Genomic DNA, 12,657 nt, shown 5'->3' with positions numbered 1-12,657 from the left:
AAATAAGTTTTTATGGATAAAGAAAGCCATGAAAATTTCCAATACCTAAAGAAAAATAAATCCATTAGAAATCTGGACCACTGTTATTTAACCAAAATTGTCATTTCTGCTGCAATGTTTGCAAATCCATATTGTATGCAACATGAAACAGTTTTTATATTCTGATATATTTACATGAAAACTTTTTTACTAATACTATATCCTATAGTAATACTGTACAACTGGAAATCAAAATATCAGATCCTTAAACTTCTAATTTAACCTTTCCATCAAGTCTTAAAGAACAAAACAATTTTTCAATAGCACAAAAGGGTAAAATATTGAATTGCTAAATAAATATGTTTAATAATTAGAGGAAGTGAAATTAAAATTAAGCCACAAACAGCCACCTTGCTGAAAAGTAACAGAATACTGACATTGAGCTGCTAATTAATGATGGGACTGGCTGTAGAAAACATTTTCTGACAGAACTAAAAATTAAAGTTCACACCTAAACATATTTCTAGGGCCTAAGTGTTTCATGGTTTTCTTCCTGAAAGATTCCTGGTTTCTTCCTGCTATATGTCTTTAGTTAAATCTATAGCACAAAACAGAATAAGCTTAATCCTCAACACATCAAATTTCAGATCCCTATGCTAAGCACAAATACTTTTTTTTAAAAACAAAATTTCAATTTGAAGGATAAGAAAAGGGGCAGGGAGGAAGAATGAAGGGCAAATGATATCAATTTTATGGCTTAATTTGATTGGCATGTAGCACTAAGTCACACACAAAAGTTAAATTTCTCTACTACACTGAAAGCTTCTTAAGGTTAGGGCCTGTTTGAATCCTCCATGGTGCCCAGCACATACAAGGAGCTCAATAAATATTAAATGGAAAGCTATGTTAGTGGATAGAGTATAAAATACTACCAAAGGGATTGTATTATAGGAATGAAACCACTTGTAATTCAAAATGCCTTAATTATATACATTCATTTCTTTTTAAAAATCCTGATTTTTTTTTTCACTTACGTGAAATCAGGAAATAAAATTAGCAATTTCTGCAGTGGTTCTTAATCTACAACAAGAGCAGGTCAACACAACATTTTATAACTAAAATAAAAGTTTCATTTAATAAATCTTTAATGCTGAATTGATAAAATAAAGAATATATTGATTTCTAAAAGTCAATGTTAATATTGAAAACTGCTTAGAACATTAAACAGTTACCTATTAAAAGGTACATGTCCCCAAAGTAACCATTAAGACATTTTATCTGGCTGACAGTACTCACAAAAATTGACGAACCAGTGGAGCTAAGTTGGGGAAAGGGAACATATCTGTATGGTTTATGAAAGTGGACTTCTATACAACATGCCATTTCCTTTTTAAATAGGTAAACTGGGTCCATTCTGTTAGAACATTTAAATCAAAGTACATTTGGAATACCACATTACAACACTGTTACCACACAAAAATTTTCCCCAAAAGGGAAATAACACATGACACTTCAAAAATATGTGGCACAGCCCCTGAGGTGCTAAAGTTTTTAGCACAACAACAAAAATTGAATAGTACAATAAATGAAATACACAACAAAGGTGCAAAAAAGTGCCTTTTAAAAGTATGGTTAATATTTTTTGGGGAATAATAAAAACATAATAGTCCATTACTCTAATAAGGTATACATACTCATTGCATGTATTTTCATAATCAAAATTAGTACCTAGCACGGCAGTGTTTATTCACAGATAATAGATTCAGTGTTCTCAGACCACAGTAAGTACTGAATTACAAAGCCAGAATAAATTATTTTAGACATTTCTTTCACCTTCAGCCCTAGGTGAAACACTGGCAACTGTAACAGTAGAATGTTATGATGTTCTCATTCTTTAGATAGGGCCTCTCAAAATGGTTTTTAAATAAATTTCATTATGACACACTGTGTGATTATGACTTGAAATGTGGCGTCCTGCCACAATTCTATTTGTGATTTAAGATTTTACATCTCATAAATTTCCATAGTCCAGTTCAAAGTTTGTTGTTTCTAGGACTAAACGTCAGTCTGCACAGTAAAGAACAGGCTTGTCCTAAGAAGTTCAGCTTTCTACACTGGTATATATGTACCTGGGTAGTCAAAATCCCTAGTCATAACTACATATTAACTTTGTGTAAGGAGTACAAAGTTACAACTTAGGACATTATGATAATTTTCATTTTACAATGGAATTAGACATTAGAAGGAAGTGGTCTTTAACCCAAATTACTTTAAACTTAAAAATTCAAATAGTACTTATATTTTCTTCACTCATGCTGATACATGATACAAAAAGACAATTAAGTTATGTTTAATTACCCCACACAAGAGGGATAAAGGAAGGATTTTGCTGGTATATTAACCATACTTAAATCTGAGACATTTTAAATTACTTTGTCCAATATTCTTTAACCTGGCATTAGTTTTAAGGCTACATATTATGTATATATACACAAACATGTGTCTTTCCAAATTAGGGAAAAGACAAATAGAGTAAATAAGAGCATCATATCACATTTTTACACCAAATTCTGATTTTGTATTAGATGAAGGGTTAAATCTTACATTTTAACGATTTTCCTGTGAAGAAATCTGCCTACTGAATAATTAAAACTACATACTAATAATACAACATTCTCAACCTAAAGAGACAACAATACAAAAGAGCACAAAACAGTAGTTTGTCAACATGACTTAATTTGAAAACTTACTTTCATATGATCAAAGGGAGAAGACAAGCCTAAAATAAGATAATTTTATTTTGATATCTATAATTCCTTAACTTCTGAAAGTTATTTTTAATGACCAATGTTTTAATGTGGTCAACATGCTCTATTTCAAATCACAAATGTATTTTAACCACTAGTATTCTAAATAAGTGGGTCAATTAAAACACACAAACACATTCACACACATCATAAAGTGTTAGATTGTCAGGTTTCAACTAACATTTTCATTAAATGGTGGGCAAATTCAAGCTGATGCACTTCTGAATGAAAAATAGGCAGTCTGAAAGAAATCCATTTAAAATAGATTAGGAATAACAGTTACTTAAATCCTCTAGTCCACCTAATGGAGGGGGAGAAATTCCATCTATGCTTTGGGCAACATTGTGGTCCATTTTAAAAATGGGTTTTCATGTCTACAAACCTGAAACCCTTATTTACAATGACACGGCATTTTAAAAGGCAAGGGGAGAAAAAGAGGAATTACACATACATAATTAAATGTCTTGTTTGTTAAAATCAAGCTTTATTGATAAAATGGAGTTCAGAATATTTTACTAGGAACAGCAGCAGGCCCAGCCAATCATGATAGTAAAAATGCTACAGATTCCTACTCTATGTAGGAAGCTGTTCCTTATCAATTAGTAATTTAATGTAAGGACTTGCAAAAGAGGTGCAAAGAATCAAGGCATTCTAGCCCCAAGATCAATATTCTTATGAATACACTATTACCTGCAATAATAAGCAGCAACAAGGAAAACAAAACATCCTGAAAGAGTTTATGAATGAACTAGCTATATTCTCACGCTAGCCCACTGCTAAGAAAATTAAGGGTGTCTGAAATAACTTCAAGGATGTTCATCTCTGTAAGATTTTTTGAAATTATTCTTCATAATCATGTGTATTTTTGAGCATCTCACTAGTCAGGCTGCCGCTCCCCCCACCCCCACCCCAGATCCAAAACACAACATGAATTTAAAGGGCTACCCACCTATCTGTTGCATCACACAACAAGCCAAACATTTTAAACTTTGATAGGGATTTTTAAAGCAGTTCATAATTAAATATGAGCATTTTGTACAAAGACAATTGCACTTTACAAAAAGAAAAATCATACAACAAAAATTGCTGAAGTCTGATTTACAACATGAATTATGGTTTGAAATCACGTTTACATAAGTCTCAATTTTATAAAAAAAAAAAAAAAGAATCAGTTCTGGGCTAGTTGTTGTACTGCTGTAGTTCTGTGGTGTCATCTTGCTCACCCTTTATAGTATCCCCTTCTTTAATATTGAAGATTGACGTTAAGAAGGTTCAATGAGGTTGGGCTGTACTTCCTTGGGAGGATGAAGGTAAACTCCAGGCTAGATGAGAAGTTTTTACCACATATCGTCAGCTGATGTAGAGTCCTTTATGAAGGGAAAAAAGGCACTTTTTAAGGCCTAGAGTTACCAAACATATTACCATCTGTATTATCTTGACAAAAAAAAAGTTAAGAAAAAAAAAGAGATTCCTATGTCATAGATTCTATGTTAGACTCTGTTTTGTAATAAACAACATCAAGGAAGAAGTTGAGTTCAGACCAAAGGCTTTATAAATTAAAATGATGCTGAATAATTCTGCCCTGATTCCCAGATTAAACCCTAGAGTTTCTCTTCATGCCACCATTTTTATAAACCTTAGCAATGTAAGGAAAAATGAAGACCTCCAGTAAAGCTAAAAATGTTAATAGAGAAACATTACAGCATAATCTGATTATAAATAGAGGAATATTAGAGCTGGAAAATACCTCAGTCCAAAGCTCCCTCATTTCACAGCTGAGGGAAATAAAGTTGATCCAAATTAATTTTTTAAGTCTTTTGAAAAAAATCAGAATCCTATTGTCAACAAAAAAACTCCCAGTGGTATGCTAATATGTGGATTTCTAGTATCTGAAAACAATACTACAATATATAAAAAAAAGTGAACATAGTTTAATATTTGCATGTGCCAAATCAAGTTTACTTAAAACTGAAAACCACTAAAAATGCCCATATTTAGGGCAAAGATGTTATTCTTGAATATAAAAATTATATGGTGGAAATAAACATTCAGAAGGCGTATAGTCAAGGATGTTTACAAACCTAGAAGACTTCACAAAAGATCTTTGTTTCTTTTTTTCCTTTCTTTCTTTCTTTCTTTCTTTTTTTTTTTTTTTTTGGAGAGGTGGCCACTCACCATGATTATGTCCTCAATCACTAGAACTGTTGTTCAGGCAGAGATCAGAGCAAGCAGAATTCAGAGCAATCAATCAGGGGTGTGTGTAAGAGAATGGGTGCAGTGAACAGCTCTGCAAAAACAGGTAGGAAGGATATGCATTTAGAGAGGAGGGGAAGAAGTAGGAGGAGGAGAGAAGACAGTACTTACAGTGTCATCATTTCTGAAAGGATTCAGTCTATTGTAAACGGCTTCAATTAGACTCCGCCTAAATTTAAAAAAAAAAAGGCAGAAAAGTATTATTCTTTTTTTTGGCAAATCAAACATTTGCTCAATAACCCACTGCTTCATGTTAAAAAAAAAAATGGCACGAATATTCTGATTGCTGCAAATGATTGCACATTTAGGTATAATTTTCTACTTCTTACTCTTAGTAAATAAGGACCACTTTTGATTTTAAGTACCACAGATTAGTATTTTAAGTAGAGATAGTCAGTCTACAATGTAGAGTTCTGTGATTCCTACAATGTATGGAATTCTTAACAATAGAGGGAAAGACTGAGAAATAGTAAAGGTGCATATACCCCATCTTAAGAGTTTAGGGGTGGTTTTAAAGTTTCTATGATATAGCAGCAACTTCTACCAGCCACAAATTCCATGTTAGTTTTGATTTAGAAACAATTAATCATAGCTAGTATTTATACACAGTGTTTTAAGAGTTTACAAAGAGCTTTACAAATATGACCTCATTTTGTTCTCACAAAGACCCTGGGAAGTAAATGCTATTAGCTCCTTTTTTATAGAAAAGGAAACTGAGGCAGACAGAGGTTAAGTGACTTACCCAGGGTCACACAACTAGTGAGTGTCTGAGGTTGGATTTGAACTCAGTTTCCTGACTCCAGTCTATCCTATCTCCTGGGCTACCTAGCTACAAAATTTGACATAATAATTTTAAATATTATTTTAGATTTAAGTTCCTGAGCTCTTTTAAAATGGAGCCAAAATTATAGGTAAATGCCTGTTGCATGTTTTAATTATAAAATTAGTGACTTGTGTATAAAAATAAAAAATATTCAAAATGGTGAAAAATTCTCTCCCAAATCTTAAAATTCCAATGTTTCTATAAAATGTAGATTAAAAAATGTTGGAAAAGAGGCGGCAACAATTCTGAAAAAGGAACCCAAGTAAATGTGTACTAATTTTGCTTTAAAATAGTGTTGTTCATTATAGCAATGCAACATTCACAACAACAGCATACTAAAAAAACATGTTAAGAAATTTATTTTTGAATCATTTTAATAAAGTTTTAAAATTTATATAATCTAGAAAATATCATTTGGATCCCTTTCACACATTGTTAATACTTGAAAAGAAAGTCAAGACTACAGGAGTAAAACCAAATACAGAAATTTGAGATGTAAATTCAACAAACCTGCCTGCTCAATAAACCCATCCCTGTACTTGATGCTAAAGGAGCTACAGCACCTCAACAAGACATAATACTTGCCCTTCTGGAACACATAGGGGAGTATGAAGGGCTGTGATAAGTCACAAATAACTAGTATACAATATAACACATAAGTATTTTTCTTAATGTGATTAAAATGCTATTTCAGGTTCAAGGCAAGAAAAATTCATGACTGACTTAAGGGCGAACAGGGAAGGATCATAGGATCACAGATTACAGCTGAAAGGCACCTCCTGAGATCTTCTAGTCCAACCACCTAATTTTACAGATGAATAAACAGAGGCCCAGGGTGATCAAGTAACTTGCCCAAAGTCATACAGGCAATAAATAAAACAGGCAGAATTTGAATTCAGTTCCTATAACTTCAAATCCATCACTCATTCCACTGCTACACGTTGCTTCTACTGGGCTTCCTGGAGGAGTCGGCATTTATTACAGGGTTTGAATTAGCATTAAAAAATGGATAGGAAGTCAACAGGTGGCAGATTGAGGAAAGAATTCTACACACAGGGAATATGAACAAAGAAACAGAGGCAGCAAAATGTAGAGTGTGTACAGAGACGTGAAAGTAAATGGAAATACATGAGAAAAGGTAGGAAAACCTAGTGTGGTACCAGGCAGAGGAGTCTAAACTTTTTTCAGCAAGCAATGAGGAACTACTGAAGGGTTTTAAACAGACTCCTGACATCAGAAAGATGAATAAGGAAGATCAATTTAGCCATTTTATGGCCAGTATAGAAAAAAATAGAGGACAGAACTTAAAGTTAAATTAGTCTTGTTGTGTCAATTTATTTGGCAGCCATTTTAGATAAAAGAGATTTGATATCTGAATGTTCCACTTGGAATCTTAAATATCTATTAAGTTAGCTCAATTCCACTGGTGAAAGTACCTGGAAAAATATGCAGCCATGCCTTTGAAAACACAATCTGAATAGGTTCCAGAGAAGTTGGAAAGAAACAGGGTCAATCAAGTGAAGAGCCTCATCCTGGGATAGTAAGCTTCATGGTGTTGGTAAGACCATACAATAGTAGTATTTTAACATTTGTATACAATTTTAATTTAGAAACACCAATAAGACATATTATCTCAAACAATACTTAAAATTAGGTCAAGGTCATCATTTGAGCCACGACTGACCACATTCTTCAGTGTAAATGGCAAGCATCAAAACCAAACCACACCAGAACACCTGACAAGGTAATGTTTCACCAAATAACAAATGACTTTAGTAACACCCCAAATTAAAGGCTAAGTAAAAATATCTTACATATACATACACTTGTGCTACTTAAATTAAATCAATCTTAAACATAATTGCCATCTTATCAATTGTCTACCAAAAAGTATTTTCTAAACTATGATCATGGATCAACATATACAAAACAGAAAAACTCACTTGCTTGCCAGTTCACCCCCTGGTGGGAGGTTTGGGATGTTCTCAGTTGCTAATGTGCGCATCACATGGACTAAGTCTGGTACGGCTTCGCCCTGCTTCTTTATGATTTCTGGGAATCAGAAGTACTTTTTTTGTAAGTGCTATCCACATTGAACTTTAAAAGACTGAAACAATCAAAGATAGCTTAATATTTTTTTAAATGGCATTTATCACATCTGAGGTTTCCTACACTGGTGCCAAAAGGAAGAAATTCGTGATGAATTTTGAATGTTTATGATAAGCAAATGCACAAAATGACACAAAGAAGAAAAAGACACTTAAGTGTTACTTTTTAGATTAATTTTAAAGAATGATCAAGACTAAAATTGGAAAAGTACACAAATATTTCATGTTAAATTGGCATATTACGTAATCAGGGGTATTTGTACACAAATGGGAGGAACATCCTTCTTAAGATGTCAACTAGTTACTTCTGAGCACACCAACTCCTCTCTTTAGACTGGAACATGTTTACTGAACTTTGCCCTGTAAACAAAAACATTGCAGAGCAGAGTTTTTAGAGTTACCAAAAAAAAAAATCACAGAAATAATTTGTAATTGCTTTAAAAATATTTGGTTATATTCTTAGCCATAATCATTTGATACTTAAATAATAGTCACACAATGACACTGTTAAAATAGCATGTACCCAGCTTAAGTTTATAAATCAAGACTCTACATTCTAAAACTTCACCCTTAATGCTTCATCTAAAGACAATTTAAGATTTCACAAGCCACAAGTTCTGTAACAGGTATAGAAAGGCTAATTAAGAATGAGCTTTAGATATATTATAATGCCATTTCCATTGTCAATGTGTGTTTGGTGTGAAAATGGCCCAATTTAAAAGGCAATTTTCTTAGACTACGCAAATAAACTAGAAATATCGATTATCAAATTCTCCAGTAATGGGTACACTAATTGATGTGACTTGTTACACACATATATTTTGCTACTTGTACCACAGAAGACCTAAGAAAAAATAATGTACACAGGATTGTACAATAAATTCTTAAAACAAGTTATTTAAGTATGAGAAGTGTTCACTTTGATTACTAACAATACTCTAAAGGCAGGACCATGCCAAAGGCATCATGTGTATCCATGTCAAATGTGTTATATGTATTCAACTGCATATTATAGTTGGTTAAATTATAGCTGGTTATATACACTAGATGTTTCTGCAAATTTTCTTCAAGAGATAAATTTTCTCTCTTAATAAGCAGCGATGTTGGGAGAAAAAGCAATCATCATCTTAGTTCTTTAACCAAGTTAGGAATACCTTTGAAAATAGCCGTTTATATAAAAGCTCTTTATTTCCTTTTATCAGATGAAGTTTGTAGATCAAAATAAACTCCTAACACTAGGGCTATATTTTAGAAGAATTCTATTGATCACCAGATTCAGTAACCCACATTACTTTAAGTGGTGAACTGTTCTTTCAGAGTAAAGGCCAAAATTTTACCATCTAACATTTATTGTCCAAAGTTTTCTACCACTCTTAAATCTGAATAAAAAGCAAAGAGCTCAGATTTGGTTTTCCAAGTTCCTTTATTGTATAATCTTTAACATCTAATATAGCTACATAATTCTAATGCTAAAATTCTGCTGTACAAAAATAAATGGATTTAGTGTTTACCTAAGCTACACAATTTCACAACCTGGTACATTTGACATACAGACTCCACTAAGTTAATACAATTATTTAGATAGATAACTATAGATACAATCTGAATAACACTGATGACAAATTGAACCATTCTGTTGGTTTCAGTCAAAAAAGGAAGAAAAAAGATCACCTATGTTTCAATGTAACTTGCATCCCTTTTTTTGTTATAAAGTGCAAAAAAAAATACAGTAAAACAAACAAGTTCTAAAAATATAAAGTTGAAAAACAGGGCTAATGGTTCTATATTCCAAATGGAAAAACTTACTCAAACTTCTTATTCGACACTTACTACTATACAAACCTTGTTAATTCTTTTTTAATTTAAAAAACAAAACCAGGAATTAAGTCTCTAAAATAGTATCCCTTTAACCCCAACCCCTAAAATATACACTCTAATTAGCACTGCAGAATATTCCTTTTAGCATGGATATTAATAGATATTCCCCATCCTACCCCCAAAGCCGAGGCAGAGTTGTCATGGCATTTTAAATAAAAACAACAATAATAACGTCCAAAGTATCATCCTAGAAACAATCCTGATTCACAACAGAAAGATGCAAAACTTTACAAAAATAACACTTAAACTTACTGGGGAATTAAAAGATTGAATGGGGCTTTTCATGAATTTACTGTATCTCTGGTTATAAAGGTGATTTTCAACAAAAAAAAAACTGACTGCTAGAACCATTAAATATTTAGCAGAAACAGAGATTATGATAGGGAGAGAGCGACAACGAGAGAGAAGGAGGGAGAGAGCGAGCCCAGAAGCCTTTCTGAAACTATTTTGTCATGTTTTAAGAGATGCTCATAGATAGTTTCATTCAAGTAATTAAAAAGAAGTTTAGCATTTCATAGCAATTATTATTAGTACACGCCAGAAAAGATTTCTAATGCATGCTTTAGATTTGTAGACTAATTTATTCTGCTCAACCACAATAAAAGACACACAAAATTCTCTACTTTTCAAACTACCTCCTCTGATAAAATTAATGAACTTTAAAAAGGACTATAGATCTTCGGCTGAGAGACTTCAAGGGGCCATCTAATCCAACCTGTCCCCCACCCTCATTTTATAGATGAGGAAACTGAGGCCAAGGGAAGTTAAATGGCTTACCCAAAGTGACATGGGTAAACAGTGGCAGAGGTAATAATTTAAACTCAGTTCCTCTACATCTCATCAAATACTATTCTGAAATTATCTTCTAAGCTAGGTTGGTTTAAAAATTCCATACATGTTTTAGTATTTTCTACTTTTCTTTTAAGTGAAGTTTTAACAATTTCATTCTTTCTAAGGCATTTTAGGTAGCAGCAGTTATATTATTTGTTATAGTAGTTAAAGTTTTGGCCTTATCGTTGGTAGAAAAGATACTTTTAATTTAGAATATAAAACAATCTATATTTTAATAATAAAGCAGTATTAAACTTAATGCAATAAAAATTTCAAAGTATTTATCAGGTATCAATATAAATGTCCTACCTGGCATTTCTTGCTTGGTAGTAAGAAACAATTCTAAAGATCTAATATTATAAAATATAAATATCTAATTAAAATGAGTATTTGGTAATTTTACTTTGAAACAAAGTAAACAATGAAGGGAAAGTAGGAATGCATATCTAAAATTTGTTTATACTTCATCAAAATGTGTTTATGTCTGTTTTTCTTGAAACACATGAGCTAAATTCTGGTCTTCCCTTGAAAGAGTCAGTGACTTAAAGTTTGACATCATTCCTTATATATAAGTACATAATTTTTATAATTCCTTCATCCCATTAATTAGTAATTTAGATCAATGTGATTTGATTTCAATTTGAATATTTTCTATTAATGTTAGTTTAGCACATTACCTAGGAATAAAGCATACTTTCTGAATTTTTTAAAAGTATTAAAAACCAAGGAACTTGTCGGTGAAGAAATAAACTCATCGGATTATGTCAAGAACTACTTACTCAGTTAGCAATCAGTGCACACATGTTATTTACCACCATCAAGGAACAAAGTAGTCAATAAAGATAAATGGCAGCGCCTTAAATTGGATAATATTAGGAATTTAAAGTGATCAAAATGATAGATTGATTATACTTAAATCTCAAAAAGTTAAAAAGAAAATAAAATTAAAGTGCATAAGAATTTTCATAATGTAGACATGATAAAACCTAACAGAATAATGTTATATCAATGCTTACATGCTATTAGAGGCCTTTAACATGCAAGTGATTAATATAATGAACCCCAAATGGCCTTTTTACACTACCATGGTCATTCCACAGATGGGTTATCTAATTAGAGGATACTTTATAATTTATACACTATATTGCATATATGCAGTAATTAGTGTTCTTGGGAAAATTTCATTATACTGCACATTGTAGTGACTAAAAAAAAGTTAGAGTCTTTAAATATCCAAAGGCACTAATCAGAGTTACAAACAGTTCATTAGTGGTCTCAAAGTCATTTGCAATTTTATAATACGAAATGCACCTGAAATCCCAACTTATTTCAACTTAAAAAAAAACAACTTAATATAAGGCACACAAATACTTTTATCACTGCCAGGCAGAGACCCAATATATCTAAAATCAGGCAGTTTATGATTTTGCTATGAAACCCTGCAATACAGTTTGAAATAGAAACACAGACATACTTTAAAATATAGTGGCACTTGCAGGTTAACTGGAGTTTTAGTAACAAAACTATGACCCTTAAGTTATTTTTTAAAGAAACAGCCTTAGTTGACCCAAATGTATTAATGTACATAGCTTTTCACAGAAAAATGGCACTTAAATTACCATCTTCATAATTCACCTACCACTTTTTATTTAACTTATGCCAAAAATCAGATTGTACTGATAAAGTTACTCCTGCCAGTGAATTCACAAGGAACTCTGAAATGTATACATCTTTAGCCTCAATAGAGAAAAAAAAAAAGCATCCTAAACAATTTCCAGGGTCACAGCTGCTGTAGTCTTATTATTAGCATTACTTTAGAAGGACATATAGCATACATCTAAATGGCTACTACATTAAGTGCTTTGTCACACTGATGTATACTAGACATCAATAGCACTTAAAGGTTTAATTAAAAGCTAATGTGTGGAAAGGTTCATTGTTGTAGGGTTTCTCTCTAATAAAGTTACTTATTTTTTTT

The 12,657-nt window shown here is 32.0% G+C and overlaps 1 protein-coding gene across 1 annotated transcript in view; it reads right to left on the bottom strand.

Annotated features, from left to right (window-relative positions):
* Positions 1 to 1,106: 1,106 nt before the first annotated feature.
* Positions 1,107 to 12,657, bottom strand: part of PPM1A (protein phosphatase, Mg2+/Mn2+ dependent 1A) — a 55,710-nt gene continuing 44,159 nt past the window's right edge. The window contains exons 3-8 of the mRNA XM_027842846.1: positions 12,647 to 12,657; positions 12,504 to 12,527; positions 9,783 to 9,799; positions 7,806 to 7,914; positions 5,151 to 5,208; positions 1,107 to 4,153 (exon numbers count right to left, since the gene is read on the bottom strand). The exon at positions 12,647 to 12,657 is cut by the window's right edge and continues 69 nt beyond it. Coding sequence (XP_027698647.1) covers positions 4,124 to 4,153; positions 5,151 to 5,208; positions 7,806 to 7,914; positions 9,783 to 9,799; positions 12,504 to 12,527; positions 12,647 to 12,657 — 249 coding nt within the window. The 3' untranslated portion in view covers positions 1,107 to 4,123. The remainder of the gene's footprint in view (positions 4,154 to 5,150; positions 5,209 to 7,805; positions 7,915 to 9,782; positions 9,800 to 12,503; positions 12,528 to 12,646) is intronic.

Source organism: Vombatus ursinus, unplaced genomic scaffold, assembly GCF_900497805.2.
Source record: "Vombatus ursinus unplaced genomic scaffold, bare-nosed wombat genome assembly UNPS02014893.1, whole genome shotgun sequence".
NCBI lineage: Eukaryota > Metazoa > Chordata > Mammalia > Diprotodontia > Vombatidae > Vombatus > Vombatus ursinus.
Note: the sequence above shows the minus strand (reverse complement) of the source record. Positions and strands in the feature narration are given on the sequence as shown.